This window comes from Frankliniella occidentalis, unplaced genomic scaffold (assembly GCF_000697945.3).
Source record: "Frankliniella occidentalis isolate FOCC.00 unplaced genomic scaffold, Focc_3.1 Scaffold126, whole genome shotgun sequence".
Lineage (NCBI taxonomy): Eukaryota > Metazoa > Arthropoda > Insecta > Thysanoptera > Thripidae > Frankliniella > Frankliniella occidentalis.
Genome location: NW_026267253.1, coordinates 420593 through 443189, shown reverse-complemented (window position 1 = coordinate 443189; position 22597 = coordinate 420593). Strand labels below are relative to the sequence as shown.

General features: G+C 46.8%; 1 protein-coding gene across 11 annotated transcripts in view; it reads left to right on the top strand.

Annotated features, from left to right (window-relative positions):
• The window catches only part of LOC113201982 (peripheral-type benzodiazepine receptor-associated protein 1), a 62217-nt gene extending 40315 nt beyond the window's left edge, over window positions 1–21902 (top strand). For 3 of the 11 annotated variants that reach the window (XM_052270529.1, XM_052270537.1, XM_052270528.1), the window contains 18 exons: window positions 567–703; window positions 1171–1333; window positions 1908–2019; window positions 2293–2395; window positions 2462–2654; window positions 4099–4308; window positions 6531–6623; window positions 7997–8208; window positions 8600–8843; window positions 8938–9069; window positions 11632–11808; window positions 11983–12306; window positions 12771–12800; window positions 13436–13872; window positions 14127–14369; window positions 14612–14912; window positions 16315–16358; window positions 18830–21902. In XM_052270529.1, coding sequence (XP_052126489.1) covers window positions 567–703; window positions 1171–1333; window positions 1908–2019; window positions 2293–2395; window positions 2462–2654; window positions 4099–4308; window positions 6531–6623; window positions 7997–8208; window positions 8600–8843; window positions 8938–9069; window positions 11632–11808; window positions 11983–12306; window positions 12771–12800; window positions 13436–13872; window positions 14127–14369; window positions 14612–14912; window positions 16315–16358; window positions 18830–19300 — 3626 coding nt within the window. In that variant the 3' untranslated portion in view covers window positions 19301–21902. Of the gene's footprint in view, window positions 1–566; window positions 704–1170; window positions 1334–1907; window positions 2020–2292; window positions 2396–2461; window positions 2655–4098; window positions 4309–6530; window positions 6624–7996; window positions 8209–8599; window positions 8844–8937; window positions 9070–11631; window positions 11809–11982; window positions 12307–12770; window positions 12801–13420; window positions 13873–14126; window positions 14370–14611; window positions 14913–16314; window positions 16359–18829 lie in introns of all 11 variants that reach the window. The other 8 variants (XM_052270533.1, XM_052270531.1, XM_052270530.1 and 5 more) reach the window with 8 other exon arrangements.
• The last annotated feature ends 695 nt before the right edge of the window (window positions 21903–22597 follow it).

Genomic DNA, 22597 nt, shown 5'->3' with positions numbered 1-22597 from the left:
ATCATATATAATATAAATGAAAATGAAACAAACAATTCATCTGCTTCCCTAACGGCGTATTGGTTGTCTGCTCTCGGAGTAAATTCAATGAAGGAATGACTTTAGTTTGACGTAGACGCAAAGCGGCACGCGCCGTAGCCTTGCGGATAAGAAACTAGCGTTTATTTAGAAGCTCTTGGGGGTTGCGCGCCCTAGAGTAACGAATAATCATTGAGCTGATCATGCTTTGTGAAATTTGCTAGATCAAATAGCGGTCATAGATGTTTATTTCATGGGTTGGCGACGACTGTATCATCCGTGTCGCTTTGGAACGGGATGGGGTGCAGACGTACGCAAGGGCCCTCGCCATCTGGCACCCGCCCCTGCACGCGACCCGATCACCCTATTTGCACCCACCTGGCCTCACCCACGGTAAAAGAAGTTTCTTGAATTTCAAGACCCGCTCTTGGATGCCATTGGCGGCCTCCATAAGATCCAAGACCGGATCTTGAAATACAAGACACTTTTTTTTACCGTGCCCCTCATCTGACTGCAGCAAATGATCTGACATACCTGCTCGTGTGCAGGCACTACGGTGGACTCCACGCGCCACCAGACCATCTCCGACGCGCTGGGTCTCCACTCGCACCCCACCGTCAGCACCCTGCCCCTGACTGGCATGTCTACCGGCCTCGGGACCACCCTTCCCCTCGGGATGTCACAGGTAAGGCGCGGCTGCTCCGTCAATTTAAATGTGTACATTGTCTACTTTAAATAAAGTGTACTTGACATGCAAAACTTTTTTGATGAATGTATATACATCCATGTATACTGACTGCACATACTGCAGTAGTATACTATCATGTTCGAATTTATAAATGCGCACATGAGCATGTACGCATTATTTGAGGTATACATGCCATGTACACATTAATTAAAGTATACATGACATGTACACTTTATTTAAAGCATGCAATAATGTACACATTTGAATTGACAGAGTGTACATTAAAAGTTAAACGGAGACTTTCGTCGAGCGAAGAAAATATCACGTTTTCAAGCACACAAAGTTTTGGGTCATTTCTTGGGAAGATTTGCACCAGATTTGCTGAATAGCCCAAATATACTGGTATTTTTTTAACGTGTTCTATTGGTATATTTTTTTCAAATGTGTTACCTTTGTGCTTGTAGCCGAGCTCCCTGGTGCAGCAGATGGGCTTCCTTCCCGGAGGGAGCTTAGGACTGGGCCTGGGCCGAACGCTGCCGGGGATGAGCGGCAACCACCAGGCCAGGATGATGCCGCAGATACCCGGCATCCCGTCCATAGTTACCACTCAGTACGACGTCGACAGAGGTAGGAGTGGCCCTCCAATGAAACCTGGAACCAATCAACCATCAATTTAGATTTTACTGTTATTGATGCGACCTAAGTTTGCTAAATGCAAAGTGGAAGTTTAGCAATGCAATGAATACATTTTCACAAATTTTGCTGGCATTCGGGTGCCTCTTTGAGAGACCCATCAGTACGCATAATTTATGAGTAGGCCAGCATTGCATCCAAAAGGGCAGGCTGTTGTGGGCTACTTCCTCCTCCGCCCATGTTAAAGCATAGGCGCCAAAAAAAGAAGCCCGCAACAGCCTGCCCTTTTGGATGCACTGTAGGCCAGTATTATGGTCACTGAAACTTGTTCGTATTTTGTGAAAATGTAGTTATTGCATTTCTAAACTTTCAAAGTATATTTATCAAATCTGAAATGATGGGTGATGGGTTCCCGGTTTCATTGGAGGACCACCTGAACACGTGTTAACAATTGCTGCAAAAATATGAACATTTACAAATTTGTGAAATATTTAAGTTTTGTTCAAACAAACAGCCTCTATTGTATTTCGCGCTGGGTCCTTAGAATCGTTTGTCTAATTCTGCTCAGGCATCATACCGGGACTGGACACTCAACACCTCATGGGCGGCGGCAGCACACAGGGAAAGGTGGACATGCTGGACATACCTGGCAAGGGCCGGTGTTACGTGTACATCGCCAGGTAAGTATTAATTGATGGATTGTGAAATATAATTACATTTTACATTGGTTTCTAGAGGGTTCAGCCTATAGGTGACTATAGTCTATATAGAAGTGTCACCAATACCGTATTACCATGTGGTGATTAGAGTTTTGTATGTTTTTAAGGGCTTTACTCTGAAGTTAAAGTCGGCAAATGATTGTTAATAATTAATATCGAAGGCATAGTTTAAATTAGTATTTCAATGTTACTCGTAGTAAAACTGCATGTAAATGGTACGACTCTCCCGCCCAGGTACTCGTACGACCCGTTCCATCAGTCCCCAAACGACAACCCGGAGGCCGAGTTAGCGGTGAATGCGGGCGACTACCTGCTCGTGTGGGGCACAATGGACGAGGTAGGCTATACCGACCTAAGGTGAACCGCAAAGTTCGCTGCAGATCTGACCTCAATCTGCTTCCAGGACGGCTTCTTCGACGGTGAGCTGCTGGACGGTCGGCGCGGCCTCGTGCCGAGCAACTTTATCCAGAAGCTCATCGGGGACGACCTCCTCGAGTTCCACCAAAGCGTGGTCCTGGGGCTGCGTGACTGCGACGACTGTGCGTCAACCACTCTTCCACAAGACCTGGATTTTTCCATGGGCCATGAGTACTTCGGTGAGCGTCTTGATGGACAGTATTTTACTGTTGCTCCGTGGGATAGGGGTGGGGAGGCTGGAGGGTCGAATCGGGGTGGGTTTAGGTCGAGCCCATTTCCCTGAGAAGTACGCTCGCGCCACACGCTGTGCTAGCTCCGGTAGCTCAGCTCGCCAGTTCTAAAGACATGGCGTTTTGCCCTTTGCTTAAACCACTGAATTATAATCGTGGTTCCAGTTAAACATACGCAGTGGCAAGTTTGAATGACACCCCGCCTTGCTAGAAAAGTGACACAATGACTTATTGTTTCTGCATCCGATTTCACTGGCGAGGAGTACTGTTTGCACCTGATAGACGGTAGACAGCTATGTAAAGTAGTCGAGCTAAACTATCAGCGCGGCCGCACGCCTTTCGAAACTTCTGGACGACACCGTCTAGTGCTCATGTGCAAGCTTTATCTGAGGTAATATCTTGGTATGGCTTCCACCAGTCCCAGTCCCTATCTTTTCCTCCAGTCACTTGTTTACATCAGCAGGGTCGTTCACATTCTACGTAACCAGGGGCAGAGTACAACTATCACAAGCCCATGAGCTTAGAATCACTGTAGCTGTAGGTGCAATGATTTTTTAAATCTCGAGATACAAAATAATAAACCCCCCTGATATTGGTACCTTCCTGATCACGTAGTAAATGTGTACGACTCTAGCCCCCTCTAGCCGTACGTAGGTAGCTGACTGATGACGGCTACGACTTGGTCCCGCACAGTGCGCCGTAGGCTTACTTCCGTATCTCTGCTCCACGAGTGCACGCAATGCACATGCTGCGAGTGCCTGTAAATTGATTTGGTGCAAACGTTACCCTTCCCGAGGTGCATGAGTAAATCCCCCCCCTAAACCAATACCAATTTATGTTACGACTTTCCTTTAAGACACAACACGCCCCCGGTACTTCTGTTTCTCGTTTCTCTATCTCTATAAGACTTCGCACTTCTCCTTACAGCTTGCTTTACTCTTTTCGGTTTTTGTAAAGCTATGCGCCCTTCCCATCCGCATGGGAAAATGAAATTCCCCGCCCTTTCTGTCTGTCTATGCATCTGCCTCTCTGCCTCTCTGTCTGTCTGTCTGTCTGCCTGTCTGTCTGTCTGTGTCAGAGTGACTACAAGTGTTGTGCGCATAATGATCTGATGGTGTGTGTGCTCCTCCCCTCCAGCCGGGCGGGGCCCCACCCCGAGGCCGGGCCCCTGGCCCTAGGGTGGCCCCGAGGGCGGCCAGGCTGGCGCGAGAGGGGCCGCGGGGGCCGGGCTCTGCCTCCGGGCCGGCCTGTGGAGGCTGTGGAGCCGGAGACTCCCTTGACCGGAGCTTGTTTTGTTGTGTTTGGGCCACGCCTCTCGACGCGTCCCGCCGCCGCGCGACTCGCCGCGCCCGTGCCGCGACGCGACTCTGTCGGCTGTGTGTTTTGGAGGAAGGCGGGCGACGCTCCCGCCCCAGGAACAGGGACAAAGGCCGGGACCGCAAACGCTCGGCCAGGACGTCGCGCGCTGCCGCTGCCGCCGCGGCCCAGGCCACGCCTGCCGGTGCCGGCCCGCAGCAGGCCGCCCAGCCGTGTAGCAGCGGCCGGTCCTTGTCGCGTTCGTTGTCCCGCTCCCGGTCCAGGTCGCGCTCTCGCCCCAGGAAACGTACGTGCAAAGTGCTGTGCACCCCGTAGAGCGTAGCGCCTGCCCCAGCCAGCCCCCTCGCCCGTAAGGCCCCTAAGCGGCGCCTCCCCCCCGGGGGCCCCCTCCGGGGCGCTGTCCCCCCAGCCGCTGCCCGCGGCCACCAGCCCTGCATGGCGCGGCGCAGTGATGATGAGCGGTGCCAAGCCAGCATTGCGCCCCTCTCTCGCACTCTTACAACCAAAGAAATGGCACCTTGCCACTTCCAGTATTTTTAATCATGTGAGCCTCTTGTGCAGCCCCGGGTTGCATGTGTGGGTGGTGCCAGGTGATGCGGGGCCAGGCGAGGGTGTAGCCTGCACGGTAAAAAGAATGTCTTAAAATCCGAGGAAATTTCTTGGATTTCAAGTTCAAGGTCGGGTGGAAATGTCAAGATTGGCCCTTGAAATACCAGACTTTGTCTGGGAACCCGCAGCGTCCATGGGAAAGCCTTGGAAGTTGCGGGTTTTAAGGGCCAATCTTGAAATTATCCACCCGACCTTGAAATCCAAGAAATTTCCTCGAATTTCAAGACATTCTTTTTACCGTGTGCTGCTCATGGGTGGGGAGTGATCGCCTTAGAGTGAAATTTATCCTCGGCGACGTGTGTATAAGAGGGCACGGGGATTTGACGCCCATTTTTTGTCAGAATCCTGCTCATTCTGAAGGCAATGCGGCTTGGCAACACTCGATCTGCAGAGTGGGCGAATTGTGTAATGAGTATCGCGTTCTAATTTCGTTTAAGGAACCGCCACACTGTAAAAGATTACGGTCTAATGTTTCGCAATTTGCAGCAAAACCTTACAGTATTGCAGGACACTGGAAAAACAACGGTTATCCGCAGTTCACGCATGCACTGCAGTCCAGATGTTGCCTTCCCATTAGGCACTATTAGAGCTTGCATTCGCTGAACTTGTCAGCCTCGTTACGTCAAATGACCGCAAATGACGGAAGCACTTTATGATCTCTTATACTGCCTTCACTCTAAATCACACAAAAAATCCGCAAAATTTTGCATTTTTCGAGGGTGTAAGTGTGATTCTGGAGGTGCTGCAGTATCGACATCATAAAAAGGGCCTAGTTCCACCTTTGTTTTTTCAGTGTGAGCATATTGTAAGTTACGGTGGAAACCAATAATTTCACTTTCAGCTCTGGTGAACAAGTTGTTTCCAGGAACAAATAAAATACACCGTTGTTCACAGTGCTGCTAGTCTCAGCGTATCAGGCGGAATTTTCTCCAATTGTTGCATTTTTTACAATACTGCAAGATGTTCACAAATTTTTATTTAAAAATATTTTAATGGATTCTGATACTGGAGCTGGGGTAGATGTGGTTGTAACCAACTATTTACGTTGCAGTTCGCTCCCTCTGGTCCTTATCGAATATTTGAACGTTTAGCTCCCTTTATGTACCCTTTGGCTATATATGTGGCAGATGGCAGTTCGTTATAGCCCTTAGAAATATGTTTCATTACATTTTAGAAAAGGTGTTCCTCTGTAACTTGTCGCTCAAATCCGTACCCCCGTTCCTTGATATGCCTGTTTCTAGTTTATGTATGTTGTACATATTGATTTTTGGTGTTAAGCATGGCAGACGACTATGGACTGTCCTCAAAACACACAGCTGGAGACACAGAGTATTTCATGAACAATATAAACATCTGAAATCAAAGCTAAGGGCTACTTTTAGGTAACGCTATGTGCACGCAAAAAAAACCAGGTGCTTTGCCAGTTTGCCACACTGTAACTCATGTGACATACATTGTGACTCGTGGACAGCCGGTTACTTATTGTTCTGCATTTTTTTCTGTAACTCATGAATCTTTGGGATATTAACAGTCGACACCCCCTTGCGAGACAAACTGCGAGACAAGAAAGTGTGTGTCTCGCGAGAAGGAGTCGAAGTGTAGCAGTGTCGGTGTCACTGGTGCTTTTCTGTAGCCACCAGATTAGCGATAGAGTAGGTGATGTTTGGTGCTCAGGTTAAAAAAGTATTTCCGTAGTGTGTATCCATACTGCATGTAAAAAGCGCTGCATTTCAGAACTCCGTCGCTACTTAATTAGGTTTTATAAAGTCTCAATCCTGTGTTGTCAGAAGTTTGTAAAATTAGATTAATAAGATGAACGCTAAGTTTCAATGCATATTAAGTTTTATCGCTGCTCGAAAATGTTGATACAATTATCAGCCAATTTATTTTCTTTTCTAGACGAGAGCATGTACGGAAAGCGCGACTATACGTACATGGACTTTGACGAAATGATGGACGACGAGGATGAGGATCCGATGGGTGAAGGACCAGGTATGTGCAAATTCTATTCTGTGTTAGCTTACCGTTTATGTGTTTTGAACTCTGTGTTGACAACTCAAAATACCCCTCCGTGTTTGCGGAAAAAAGAACATTGCATGATAATCCTTGCATGGATTCAGTCTCAGTTCGATAAGGTGGCACCAATAAATAACAGAATTAGGGCATGTCATAATCACATTTATCATTATCAATCAAGGGCATATACTTTCTCATCACAAAATTTTAAGGCACTTTTCTATCAAGTACTTTTTGTGACCACGACACACACAATAACTAGTTAACAAAGACAATTTTGTCTTGTGGTTTTTGAAGGCATTCTAGGTTTTTTAGCTAGTGTCTTATAATTTGTTATACTATACCCAGTGCTTTTTAAAACTAAATTTTTGAGCATGTCCTTTTTCATTTAACAAACCAATGGAACTGTTTGTCTCTCCTTACACATTTTCATACTTGCTTGCTCTTAACTATTTTCTTCCTTCCCTCTTTTTTCTTGTCTTCTCCCACTCGAGTAGTGACCCTTCAGCACTCCACTAAGCATCATTGTTAAATTTGCAAGAAAGTTATCTCTCAGTTTAAAAGACACCCCCTTTTTTCGAGCACAACCCAAATCCAGGCACTGAGTGTATTTTACTCCTGTCGAATCCAAGAGGAGAAACCAAAATTTGCATGTAATCTCCATCATGACATGTTAAATGTTTTGTGTCTTGGGGCTCTTTGTATTTTATTTTTTTTGCTGCTCGACGGGGAGGGCGGGTCCCGTAGCGGGCGAGGCAAAGGGCGGCAAGGGCACGCTGGCAGAGCATTCGTAGCAGTTCCATAACGTGGCCCGTTTGCCAAGTGCACGCCGGTAGCCCTGAAGGAGCCACTCATAGAGCATAGACACGTTACACGTAGATGATAAATCATATGTGTCCGTGTTAAAATGGTGTCATTAAATAATGCCATTTTGAGTATTACTCACTGGATAGAAAAACATTATCCTAGATTTCATCGATCGAAAGCACCCCTCGATCTGGTCACTCTTACAAAAGGAATGCTGACGGTATTCGCACTCTCACTTTCTGTCTTTCCCATTCTGTCTCAAAATTTTCTTCTACTTGTTCGACCTTATATCGGTCCTACAGACTCATACCTCTTCTATATCGCCTTTGCCCACTCCACTTCACAACGACAATTACAACACATGTTCATCGTACTGAAACTATATCGAGTTGCCAACCCCTTTTTCAATGAATTCAAAAATGTGGTTGAATGAGGTCGTACTGTTGTCTGAGCTGCGCTTGCCACGCCTGTGCTTGCCACCCTGTTCCGGCCTGATCCGCGCCGCTGCCCCGCCCGCCCGGCCTGCCCCCGCGGTCACACAGACCTGTTCTTCTCGGTGCTAGTGCCGGCACCGAAGCAGCTGACGCTGGAGCGGCAGCTCAACAAGAGCGTACTCATCGGATGGAACCACCCGGACAACTGCCCCCCCGGCGCCATCGACTCGTACCTCTTGTACGTGGACGGGGTGCTCAAGGCCACTGTTAAAGCCACGGAGAGGACGCGTGCGCTCGTCGAGGGCGTTGACTCCAACCGGGTGAGTATTAAGTGTGTGTGAGGCAATGCAAAAATACAATTTTTCCTAGTAGGGTAACAATAACACAAGCCCAAGGAAAGCGTGTTTCTCAAGAAGACCTCGTTGTGACCTCTGAGTTTGCAATTACTTGCACTTGTGACGTAACCAGTGGGGTCACAAGAGTGCAAGAATCGTGACCTTGTAAGTCATAAAGAGGTCACAATGAGGTCTTCGTGAGAAACACGTTTTCCCTGGGAGGTAGACACGTTTGTCTCCTTAACTTTACTTATAGGGGGAGGGGTGGTTACTGTATTATGCACGTTGTGCTGGCGTATGGACGAGTTCAAAAACCTTTTCGGTAAAGAACTTTCCCGCGAAAAGGACCGAGCTTGAATATCTCTGTCTGCCCCAGCCGCACCGCATATCTGTGCGGTCCATCACGCCCAACCGGCGGACGTCGCGGGACGCGGCTTGCACCATGGTCATCGGCAAGGACTTGCCCCTCGGGCCGACCAGGGTCAAGGCGTCGCACGTCACGTCCACGTCGGCCGTCATATCCTGGCTGCCCGCCAACTCTAACCACCAGCACGTCGTCTGCGTCAACAACGTGGAGCTTCGCACCGTCAAGCCAGGCGTCTATCGCCACACCATCACGGGTATACTTAATGAGCGTGTACGGGTGCGCAGGTGCGCCAAGACGCACTGGTAACAAGACCGACACAAGTAACGCATGGTTTCATCTTTTGGCAGGCCTCGCCCCGGACACGGTCTATCGGGTTACTGTGCGCGCCAAAAACATCAGGGCTCCACACTTCGACGAGAAACATAACCTACCGATGGAGAGGTACTCTTGTCACATCGACTTCGTCACCCTGCCCAAAGGTACGTGGTGAAACCAGCCTGTCAGTACGTTGCAATCATTGGTGCTACCCGTTGGTCCTGTACATACCCTAGCCGTGTGCCCGCTGGGCCATCAGTTTAAGGATGTGGCGCAGTATGTTGTAAACCCCATGTGATAGCAGGTTTGTTATCTCAGTACCATGCCATTGTGACTGGCAAATGTGTCTGGGTGAATAAATAAGCGCACTATTATTCAAATACTGTGACGTCACATTCTATATTATGCGAATTTTGTCTCATTATTTAGAACATCGTGTCACATGCGTTACAACGTGACATAAGTAAGTATCCTACGCTTACCTGCGCTGAGCGATGCAGGGATATGTCACGTTCTAAGGAATGTGACACGATATTCTAAATATTGTGATTTAATTCACATTATATAGAGTGTGACGTCACAGTATTTAAATAACAATGTGCCGTTTTGATGAAACAAACCCTATTTAGTTAGTATTATTTTTCACATTTCTGAAAACCCAGGTAGATCAGTGGTTGTGGTCCCTTGGAAACTGCTTGACAGAGGCGCTGCTCTTTTTAGTTACATTGGGGGTTTGAAAACTATTGTGTGAAAGCAGTCAGCATAGGTAAATAAGGTTAAGGTCTGTTAAGAGGTGCGCTGAACCAATCTAATAAGAAACGATTATCGACTAATTAATCTATTTTAAGGGGATATAGGTCCATAGTTTGTGTGTTGCTTTTAGCCTAGCGCAGTTAAGCAGTTCCTGCTGCCTAAGAATGCTTTTCTCAAATTTACAATTTAAAAGTTATACCCACATAACATAAACGAAGTGTACAGGGGCTTTTTTCGTTCTTAAAAGTTTGCATGAATGAACTTTGAGAAATGCATTGCAGGCTGTTCATTACAGCATTTTAATTTGATGTCTCTCTTTCTTGTTTTGTCCTGCCTGCATGGGATATCGATTATGTACAATATTGAACGGTCAAAAAACAGGCTGCAAAGGTGACGTCACTTTTCATCTCCTTGAACCTAATTTTCTTTCGCTTCTTTGTTTGCTAAGCACATTTTCTTTTAAAAAAGGTCTTAATGCATGATAAGACTTCTATATCCTTCTTTATTCTATTTTCTAACTTACTGCATTCGTTTTTTAAAGACTTCAAAATGTTGTGATATATTCTCACGATTAAAACCACACACTGATTGTAATAGCAGCTCTGAGCACACCATTCCCTATAAAAATGTGCATGTGCTATGTTTTAGCAGCTATTGCATAGGTACTCGAAGCATCTTTTCAGATTTAAAAAGTCTTTGCAAGATTAATTGTTACATTTCTTTCACCAGTCTAATAGATCACTGTTTTGCATTTTTGGTGCGTCCGAAAAACGCACGTCTTAAATAGCCAGCATGGCTTGTTCTTAACTTAAAACCGTATACACAATAGGTTCGCAGTTTTTTTTTTATCAGGCAGGTTGCCCATGTACTTAAAATTATTAAATCCTACAACCTAATCATTAAGTATTAGTATCGGGAATTATTTTGCACTCTTTTAGTTATATAGGTAGTGCATTAGGCTACCCTTCGATCTGCACGGCAACTGTTTCAATGAAATAAACAAGATCCAAGGGCAGCATGACTTTAAATAAGCAGTCTCTGTCAAGCACCGAGATCGTGAAGGAGAGAAGTCCTAAAAGGCATGTTGCATCGCCTAGCCAGAGCATTATAGAGCCAGTCTAATCAAATACATCATTCTCTAGCACCGATTATCATTTCATATAATAACGATGATTAAAGTGCTTTTAGTTTTTGATTATGAATTTTAGGAGTCACTCCGATTTTATACAAATCTGAGCTATGCTGATGGTAATAGATAGTAGGTAAATCTTATCCACAATGTTTCATTTCTTTTGTTTCTAAAATTCGTACTCAGATGTGTAGAACTTTCTTTGCTACATAATTTTCTCTTCATTTCATATTGCTTTTATTGTACTCGATCTTTTGTAGTAAGATTTCGGTCTGAAAATCGCCTTTTAAAAGCAAAATTTAGAGCAAGATATTTTCCTCTTTTCTGTCTTCTCTTATAAATCATAAGTTGTTGAGCTTTTACTAAAACTTTTCTCTTTATCTTCTTTGCCATCTCTACTCATTCTTGGAGTGTTTTTGAGTGCGTGTGATTCTCTTTGCTTCTACCGAAACCCACCCATTTGTGTTAGTTATAAAATGTGGCAGAGTGTGGACCTTTAGGAAATGACACCACTGCAGATGGGAAACGCTACTTCCCGGCCCTAATATGACAGCTTACTGTGAATTTGTGTGTAAAGCTACGGTGAAACCTGCAGCAGTAAAAGTTGCGTCGAAATTCTTCGAAATTTTCTTGTAAGTTTCGGTGGTCTGTGCCTCGATTAAATTGGTATTTACTGTAACTTTAAGCGTATGTGCACCCTGACTCACACAGTGCTGCAGGTTTAACTGTAATTTACGGTAAAGTTCACCGCAAGGTTTATAGCAGTGCGCACAATCCCTCCGTCGGGGCGTTCGCTCTTCTGCCCTCTGTGTGACAGTCTGTGTGACGCCCTCTGGTCTGCCAGCTGCAGGTCTGCCCGACCCTCCGGCCGAGATCCAAGTGGAGCCCGGCCCCCAGGACGGCACGCTGCTCGTCACCTGGCTCCCCGTCACGGCCAACGTCACGGCCAGCAGCACCAACGTCACGGGGTACGCCGTGTACGCCGACGGCAAGAAGGTCACCGACGTCGACAGTCCCACGGGTGAGGAGCCCGCCTGGCGGGTAGGCTAGCCCGCATGACACCCGTGTCTGGCGGGCATGCCCAGCCGCAGTCTACAGGGGCGCGAGTGACTGCCAGTCACTCTGCCGAGGCGCTCTTCAGTTGGCTATTTATATAGTAAATGTTTCTTCTAATAAATTATTTTGTTTCATGTAGGTGACCACGCGCTCATCGACATCGGCAAGCTGCTGGGGCTGAACCCGCGCCAGGTGACGGTGCGCACCAAGTCTAGGGACGCCCAGTCCGCGGACTCGGCGCCCACGCCCATCCCGACATCCATCCTGCGGGGCAAGGGCCACAAGGACCGGATGGGGCCCGGGCAGGGCCCGGCGGGGCGCTACGGGCCGCAGCAGCACGGCCGGCACGGGGTGCGCCGGGGCACGCGCATGGACCAGCACGGCCAGATGGTCATCGAGACCGAGGAGAACCTCAGCGACAAGGAGGTGTACCCGGGCAACAGCATGAGCATCCCGTCCATCGGTGAGCTTACAGCGAGCCATGCACCAGCAGCATGTGTGTTTGTGTGTTTGACTGCCGCGTGACTAATCCCTCTCTTTCTTTCTCTTTGTCTTGAAGTCTTGTACTCTGTTCTTCTCTCTCATTCTTCCTCCTATTTTTCCTCTTATACTCGGAGACAAAGCAAGAATGGTGTGACCCCAAGTGTTGAGAAATTACTTTCTAATGCCCCTCCCCACGTGATCGTTTCCAACCGATGATGTTAATTTGATTTAATGATGGAGTGTTTCGGTCTTCTTTTATTACTTCTTTCACCTTTTCTGATAAGGAGCGAAGCCAGATACAGAGGATGAGAAGTTTTTTTTCATAGAACTTCCCCAAGTCTGCTATTGGCTGTCTGGGTCTCTGGCTCCGCCCCTCCCCTTTTGCATGCACATCACTGTGTGGCCTAGCTAGGGCTTCAGCCAGGGCGTGCTTTCTGTTGTCAGGTTACCACTCGTCTCTGGCCCCTATCGCAGGTAATGTCTTCGTTTCTTGTAGAGACATTAACGCTTTCTCACTCCATCATCCACAATGCTCATGAGTGTACTTTCCAAAATCACTCCCTTTTCAAGCCTTCTCCCTGAGAACTGAACAAATACACTGGAAAATGTCCAGGTAATCGCAAATAAGTGTTCGTCAGTTCACCTGGAGTTCTTTTCCCCCACGAACCAAACCCTTGTAACGTAAAGTTTTATCCTATTTTTAAAAAAATCCTCTTTCCTGTGTCATTACTGCAAACCATTCACGTGCTCTCCTTTTCATGTTCCATCCGTTCGCATGTTCACAACTAGTAAACGTGGTATTATCAGTACTGATTTGATTTTCTTCCGTGTTCTGATGATTGCTTTCGCACCTTTCTCTCCTTCGCTCACATAACGTAGAAGTTTATCCACCCTCACAGGATCTAAATGCTTTTTGCCAGAAGAAATTATTGTGTTTGAATTTTATCTTCTACATTTTAATTTAAACTTGTTTACAAATCGAAGGAGCCTTTCACTATCAATCTCAAAACTAAACACAAAAAAATGTTAACCCAGAACAAAATAAATCGGGTATAAACTAGTTGATGCTTGCGATGGCTACTAAAGCGATTTAGGTGGTCGGTTTACAGAGATCACCAAGGACTCGGCGAGCGAGGCGTACAGCGAGGAGGACTACATGGGCCGGCGCGGGCACCCGGGTCACGCGGGACACCACGGCCAGTACGACCAGCGGCCGGCGCCGCGGAGCCACGCCGAGCGGGGCCGGCCGCCGCTGCTACCGCACGAGCGGGGCCGACCCGTGGAGCAGTACGACCAGTACGGCAGGCTGATCCGCAACCCCGGCGGCCAGGGTCCCGGGGGCCAGGGCTACCGCGGCGGGCCCATGCAGCAGCAGGGCGGCCAGGGCCAGGGCGGCCACCAGCAGGGCGGCGCGGCCGCGCAGCGCCAGCAGCAGAACCGGGTGCGCTGGTTCGTCGGGCTCTACGACTACGACCCGAGCACCATGTCGCCCAACCCGGACGGCTGCGTCGAGGAGCTGTCCTTCCGCGAGGGGGAGCGGATAAAGGTGGGCGTTCGTAAGATTGGAAGAGAGTGTGGGGTGGTCGCCTTGCTAGCCAAAAATTTTTCATTTTTTTCCGACAGCCAAGTTTTGACATTTCTTTTTTTGAATGCCCATGTTTTGACTTCTTTTAGATACCAACAAAAATTTTTATTCAAAAATAAAATACAAAAATTTTGGCAAGCATTTGGTTGGGCACTCATCTCATCCTCATACACCAAACTTTCTTAACCTAACGTCATCCGAACGACTGTGCGCAGGTGTTTGGCGACCGCGACGCGGACGGCTTCTACTGGGGAGAGGTCCGGGGTCGGAAGGGTTTCATCCCGGAGAACACCGTGGCCGAGGTGACGAGCCCGGACGCAGGCATGGGCGGCCAGGGCGATCCCTACTACCAGCGCGGCGACCGTGTGGGGGACACCTACGCCGCCTCGCCTGTCAAGAAGATGGTCGCCCTCTACGACTACGACCCTCAGGAGCTGTCGCCGAACGTCGATGCAGACGTAAGTATCCCCGAAAGGGGTGTCAATTTGCTAGGGGAACATTTATAGGAATCAGGTTAGACTGCTCCAGATCATCTGGTGAAATGAAAACTCCACGGCGTACAAATATACAATATCTAAATTGTAGTGAGCTTAGACATGTTTCCGTGTAAGCACGAGGCCTAGATACATTTTTTGGCTGCTATTAGACTTGAAAAAGACGGTCAGTGGTATCCGGAATTTCTCATGGCTTTGTCTGCTAGCAGCAAGTGGAGCTGACCTTCCGCACCGGGGACATCATCTACGTGTACGGCGAGATGGACGATGACGGCTTCTACATGGGCGAGCTGAACGGCGTGCGCGGCCTCGTGCCCTCCAACTTCCTCACCCCGCTCAAGAAGCACCAGGAGGGCGACTTCCGCAACGGCGGGCCCGGCCCGGGCCCCGGCCGGGGCGGCCCCATGGGCCCCGGCATGCGGCCCGACCGCGGCCACGGCCCCGGCGCGCGGGGGCCCCCGCCACCCCCCAGGGAGGGTATGCCCATCGCCAGGGACAGGAGGCAAGGTGAGTGCCCTGCGCCGAGTCCTCCTCTTCGCACTGCTCTTTCGCCAAATTTCTTTTCGGTGTTGTGTGTTTACTTGTTCATTGCCGTGTACTTCCTCTACTTCTTCTTGTACCCGGCGCGGCCCAGCTGCCCGCCAGGGCCAGGGCCAGGGCCCCGCCGGGTAGTCCTTCACTCACACTCCGCGGCGGGGCGCCGGGCTGGTCACGTCTTGACCCCGACGCCCCGCCCGGTCCGTCTGGGAGTGCAGCCGAGTGCAGAGAGTAGTCCGCTCTCTGTCTTCGCTGTGGCACGGGAAACGGCGCGGCAGAGCTCGACCCTGCCACCCTAATACCGCCGGGGGAAATAAAGGATTTTGGAACTGTTTGCCGCTTTCCCTTGCCACGCGCCTCACACGTGTGCTGTGTCTTTCGATGTTCTTCACCATGCCCTCTTTAAAAACAACAGCAACAAACATGCTCACCCGTACGCGATTTTCCAAACTCTTGACATTCTACAAACTCTACAATTTTTGGTGTTGGCTGTGCGCTTCGAAATCTCCCTCTCGCTCGCTCGCTCGCTCTTTTCCCTTTCTCTACCTCTCTTTAAATCTATCGCTGTACTTCTTTTTCTCGCGACGCTCTCTCACCAGCTGAGTAATCTAATAAAAGAGTCACTGCAGCAGTAGGGACACAATGTGGTGAAGAGCGACTTTTCCTTTTTGAGTTTTTTCTTTACACAAAAGCACAAATTTTATTCCAACAAGACAATTTTGCCCAAAAATTGGTTCACGACTGGGGCCACAACTTTTGCACACCCCAAACTCTTAGGCTCTTAGCTTGGAGACGACTTCATCTTGCGGCCCTTTAGCTTCCTCCTTTCCTCCCGTCTCTTTCTATCTGTCTGTCGTCTTTCCTTTAAAAACATAAATAGTAAGAGACCGTTGTGAAACCGTTTTATATTTAAAAGTTGGTATTTGGGTTTTAATCATTTTCAATAGTTTTATGCATCGTGCGCCACCTTAAACTTAAGTTTCGTGCACGAAAAGAAGGATCTGATGAGTGAAAACACAACCTTTGATTAGAGCTTTTGGTAATACAGCCCAAGAAAAATATGTAAATACCCCATTGCTTATTTTTTTGATCTGTAAATCGAAACGGGAGGAGGGCGTTCGAGCGACGGAAAGAGGGTGGGATGAACGGCTTAAAACAATCTAGTGAAATGGCGTCTGATTCATGTTGAATCACCATTTTTCTGTTACGTTTGTTGTCTGTTCTGGTGGCACTTCACATCACATGACTCTCATGCGAAACGTTTTCTCTGTCTTACTTTCTCTCTCTCTCTCTCTCTCTCTCTTCTCCGTCTGGATCTTTGTCTTCCTCTACCTTCCTGCCTATCTCTACCTTCTTCTTTGTTTTCCATTAGATGGCAACTTCCCTCAACCTTCACAGTTAGGCTATCACCAGCAGGTAAGTCGAGATGAATCACATCAAGGTCACTAACTACAGTATTATCACAGCATAAACCCCTAAAAGTACTCTAGTAGGAGAATGTGCCACCATGGACACACCATAATCTTCATACTGCAGCTGCACGATCACCAAATCATTCACTCAAATTGACCAGGGAAGACAAAATACCGGGGATCTAAACAATAATAATAATAATAATAATGGCAATTATAACTGTCATATAACAATAATACATTCCAATTATTCAAAAAGCATAACTCCCATAACGTACCCCCAATTAAACTAACCGTGCGACTAGGACTAGAGCAGTATGGAGATTGTGGGAGTGGTGAGTAGAAAGTATTCCACGTGCTGCCTCAGCCTACCCGAGCCCCGCAACTACAATGCACCGTTACGTACACGACTGTTCGCCCCCTAGGGAGTACCCCCTCCGTGTAAAGCCTTCGCCCTGCTGTTGTGGGAGCTGTTGTGCTCTAAGTGATAACCACCCCTGTTCCCTCAACCTCAGTACATCAGTTATATTTGCTGATGGTGTGTGATTTAGTTTGTCCTGAATGATGTGGTGTAATTAATTCCCCCCTCCCCCCCAAATGATTGCCCTAACGTAGGCATTCATAAGCACAAGCAAATTCTAACACTGAAGTATAGCCAGTGATTTGTATGTGTTTTCTGGATTGCACCCTCTTCGTATTGAGGAGACGGTACATCGGTCAAGTTGTACCGATGTTGCCTCTGTAGGTCTGTAGGTATGTTCACGGACTCCACAATGAACGCTACCCGAGGCGGCGGCCGCTGCGAGAGCGCTCGGGGTGGGCCAACACGCCAAGGATCTGCGTGACGGCGGCCTACCCAGAGCGCTTAAGCACCTGGCGAGAAAACGTTCGGCTTGACGTTCATTGTGCGGGGCACCTGCAGGGGACAACACACGACAGGATGATGAGATAAAAACACTCCCTCCGTTGTAGTCACGCCATGTTAAAAGCTTTTCGTTTAGGGTGAAAGTGGATCCTGACATATCAGCTGCATATCGTCTAAAAGGCCTACGATTGATTAAATATTTGCTTTTTGAGATTCTTTAAACCACGATGTTCAATGTAGATGTTCTGTTGTTTTTTTCCTTCCTCCCGCTTCTGTTCCATTCACGGCGAAGCTTTTGGCTTGTTCGCTCTCACCTACCGTACGCTAAAGTTCAAAACAGGAAAAATATTAAAATACTACAGATGAACTCTTTGATTTTACATTGAAAAACAAGCAAAAATGGCCACGAGTACAAAAATACTTTCAATTTAAGTTGCACATTTTAAACTTTTGCAAGACTCACACCTTATTTAAAGCAGCGGACACAAATATGGCCCAATCGTGTGAATAACCACAGATGAGTCTCACGATTGTGACATTCCTTTCTCGATGTGCACAACAACGCAGAAATACCCACGAAACATCTTTCTTTTCCTCTATTCCTCTATTTATCTATCGGTCCCCTGACCCTCTATACTAACGCTTGTAGGTGTGTGGGCTTCCTGTGTTGTAGCATAGTGATATGTTGTTTTGCTGCGTGATTCTTCTTATTGTAGAGTAGTTTGGAGATAATTTCGTGCTCTACCCCGTTATTTTGGCATTTTACCACGAGTATCAACCTAAAGTCATGCGTCTAATTTTATATCTCTGTTATTGAATAATCGCCACTGGTAGAGAAACTAATTGGGTGCTCAGGAGCAGCACAACAAAACTAGTTTTCTCAATTGATCGTAGAACTAATTCGTCGTAAGCTACACCATAAGTGATATTTATTCCCATGAGGGTGAGTAAGCCCCCTTACAAAATGCATGCCTGCATGCTGAGGCATCCATGGCTCTGTCAAAACGAATGAAAATGAACTATCCTAAATTATTTAGCCAGACAAACTGAATTTTTTATTTTTTTACATAAGTTCTGAAGTTAAAAACTTAACTACTAAAAGGTGTTTTATAAAAATAAAACTGCTGAATTGTACGCAAATTATGAGATCATGGAAATGTAAGGCAGTCAATTAAAAATGTACCGCGTCTTGGGGCAACAAAGCGCCTAGTAGGTAGGCAAGTGTGGCACCAGCTCACACGCGTGCTCTGCGGGCTGGCCTAACTGGCAATTGGCAGGCGTTTATTGCCTGTGAGCCTTTTTCGGTTTGAAAACAGCTCTATGAGTTCACATAGATTATGTGTAACGCATAAACTTCTGCATATTGATACCGGGCATTTCTGTATTTTAGACCATTATGAAAATACAGAGTAGTAATAGAAAGTTGCCTCGAGTCTAGCACGTGTTTAATGATCTTTTAGTCACATATCCTTACAGTATACGATGAAATGTTATTTTTTAAACGCTCTCGAAATAAGAAACTGCAAATAAACGTACATGAAATGTTGTGCTTGTGCCCTGACATGTCACGTACTTTATCCAAACCGTTAACACGCCTACTTTCCTTGCAGGGACCGGGGGGACCCCCGGGGGGAATGAGGGGGAGAGGCGGGCCGCCAGGGAGAGGTGGTAGGGGTAGAGGCTACCCCGGCGGCTACTCGGACGGAGGGCCCGGCGACTACAACCAGCACCAGCCCGGCCCGCCCGGCCAGGGCATGCAACAGCAGCAGCAACAGCAACAACAGCAGCAGCATCAGCAGCATCAGCAGCATCAGCAGCATCAGCAGCAGCAGCAACAGCAGCAGCGACAGCAGCAGCAGCAGATGAAGGGCGTGCCAAAGGTTGTGCCGGACTTTGTCATACCCAACAACAAGGAGTCTCCGACGGCGAACACCACGTCCACTTTCCCCCCGGCGCCAAACCTGATGCAGAAGCTCGGTGACCTGACGGCGGGTCTTACCGGCGGGGACAACCCCGCCGACAACCTGCTCTCCAAGGGCAAAGAGCTCATCTTCATGAAGTTCGGTTTAGGTGGCAAGTGAGGCCTGGCCTGTATTTTCTATTTCTTTTGTTTTCGCCATGTTGAACGTTTTGCGCGAGAACTTTTCAAAGTATGTTCCCCCGAGCATACCACGCATGGGGGCGCTACTTTGATATTTGATCACATATCTAACTTGAGCTATTAAGCCTACTACATTTAAAGCATATTCTGTATCATTAAAATTATTTAGTGTTCGTTGAGAGAGCACAGTGTGTTGAGTGAGTGTTTATTATCGTTGCCATTTTAAGCTATATAAAATGTTATAAAATGTTTCCCCTTGTTGAAACGATCTTTCCCCCGGGAACGTTCGCGCAGACCCTCAGTGGCGTGGCTGGCGTATGTGTTACCACGAGGCCGCAAAGAAGCGGTCGCTTTCATATCTTATTCATAGTACAATTTTTATCACTGAAAAGCACCAATCAAAACTAGTCCAGCGTGATTCCTTCGTTAGTTAAGTCATGTACATACCTTATATCATCAGTGAATCATGCGCGACTGAACTTGGGTTTGATGCTCCTCCCGCAAGGGCAGGGGTGAGATGGTAGCGAGGTACGCCACTGAGAGTTTGTTGCTGTTGTCTGCCCGTTCGTAACCTAGTACGTAATGCTGTGCATCACGTTGCTGCCATGCTGGCCTGCACTGTTACCTGCACCTCTTGTACCCGACTGTACTGTGCTGAGCACAAAGTCTATGGGGTGTGATTTCTTTTCTCTCTCTTTTTAAAGAGGGTGTACTATGCTTGTTGCTTTTCTGGGCGGGTCCCGCCATTTGTTAAATGTTGACGGTGGGAACTCGATTGGATAACTATATCATATTTGTGACTAGCTTTGAGCTTATACGTAATCCAATCTAATGAGTCTTTCAGAAGGCGATTTTTGAAGCTGCTTCATCGATGACCTTGGATGACTGTTTCTTTGTCCGTTAAAAAAGCGAAATCGTATGGTCATTGGGCACATGTTTTGTTGCTGTTCATGTCGTGATAAACTTCAGTATTATACGACACTTTTCGTCAAATTTAGAACAAATTAGTGTATATAATTTCCTTCAATACAACTTCAAATTGCCCCCAAAACTGCACATGCATCGGCATGTATAAGATCAAGCTTTCCTTTTAGCAGCCAGGCGTGGAAAATTCAGTCGCCGGGTCATGTAGTTTTCACTAATGTTTACATAAAGTATTCCTTGCCTTCCAAAAACAAAAGTACCGTGAACTGCATTGGCATAATAAAGGCCGAATAAATCACTTTGTCTAGGTTTTTTTTTGGTTGGCCTGTCATATATTTTATTTGTATTACGTATCAAATATTTCGTGTAAACCGTTTCCCCTACGAGAAAAAAAAATGTGTTTCGCTGTCCATAGAAAGTCCAGACTGTTTCTAAATGTACTGTGTCCGACTAAGCCTTCATTCTTTCATAAATCTGTTTCAATCAGTTTAAATCGGCTTCTTGCCTCAAAGATTTTCAGTAGTATGGTAGTAGCAGAATTTAAACTATTTACGTAGTTGGAAAATAATTGACTCTAACAGCATTAAAGTTTTAAAAATAGCTCATTCGTAATGCCAAAGAGTTTTTCAACAATTTCTTCTCTAATCTTTCTCACATTTACTCTCAAGATCTTAAAATGCTTGCAAAATGATCTTATTCAGAGCCACGAAAATACGTAACAATTTAGTGTATGTGAAATGTGCCACTATCATTGCATTCAAATTAATCTAGACATACCTACTGTCCAGTCTTTCACTTTGTGTTCAGGTTCAGGAAAGAGAACTTTGAGCTCTTTTCGCCCTTCTTAATGGCAGACCCTACATACTGCCAGTATCATACTGACTCATTTATCTTTACTCATGTGTTCATATTCGCATGTTGGTTAGGTCCATTTAAAAAATGTACAAGTCAAGAAATAAAAATCCGAGAAAAGGTCTAAACCACGAATGAATGTTTGTCAGGACAAAATGGACAATATCCACCAAAGCTATCTCCACCAAAGTTCTCTTTACCATCTTGGTCATAGTCAAAATGGGCTCTTCTAAGAAATTACGGCTATTTTTTTATAAGGTTATCTGGCTAGCTTTATTACTTTTTAGTTTTTATTATTCATGTTATCCAGTGTGCTGTGAGTGACCTTGGGCTTTGATTACTGTTGTATTCAATAAAGCAGAAAGTTCTAATTCACTACATCCTCTCTCGTGCGCGAACAGATCCTGAATGTTCTGAGCTAAGCATTTTTCGTTAGGACCAATTAATAATGATTATTAATGTACACATTATTATTTATGCTGTCAAGCATCACGTTTGTTTCATTTCATGTGTATTTTAGTTCCAGCCATTGAATGTAAAAAAAAAAGACACAAAATTGCAAAGGCTGTTCTTGTATATGTTAAATGTTTTATTGATGAGGTGATACTATGTATAACCACTTATTGTTCTATGACAATTATTATTTTCATGCGCAAAAAGGTGTTTTCAAGTCTTCTGTGTTGTAACAGTAGCCTTTTTTCTGGGCTTGTGACGTGACTGTTGGTCTATATCAATGCGAATTTGTTAAACGGGTGATGGTTTTAATAAAGCTAGTAGGCTGTATTGAGCAGCCCACTTGTAAAACATGTGCTGTCTTTCTTTTCGTAAAACATAAAAAATAAAACAAACAAAAAAAGGCTTCTACCCCACGAGTAGGGCCCCGCGGGCTTAACTTCGGAGCTGAGATGGGATGGGCCTGGGGCATTCGTTCCCCTCTGTCGACACCCAAGTACAAATCACCTGGGAAATTTGTACCCTCTTGGTATAGGGGGTGCAGGACGCCTAGGCTATATCTACCCCTGGCAGTTTTTATATCTCTAAAACATAGAAAGCAAAACCTCCACTAGCAAAACCTTGCAAAAATAAAATAAAAAAGTCGGCCCTATACCCGGGGACCCGCCCTCTTAACTTGGGAGTTCGGAATGGGGTCCGGTGTTTTCAGTCTCGACGGACATTACAGCTCAACTAAGTGGGTTATTCTCCCGCCGCCTGGCCGGGAATGATGGGTAGGGCGGAGGGAGTCAGAAAGAGAGGAGACAGGCGGACGGTGGTTAGCCTGTACTGCACCCCGGTGCGATCCGAGCAGAAAGCTTCCGAGTCATGGCATCCCTTCGCAGCCCAAGATTCGTACGACTCATCATCCACACGGGTTACCTCTCCCACTGTGGCTGGGATAGCTCTTACCAGGACCCCCTGTCGTCTCTAGATAGCCGCCTGAAACGTACGCAATTTGCACCAAAAACCCCCTGTATGGAGGCAACCGACAGTGCATACCCCCCCC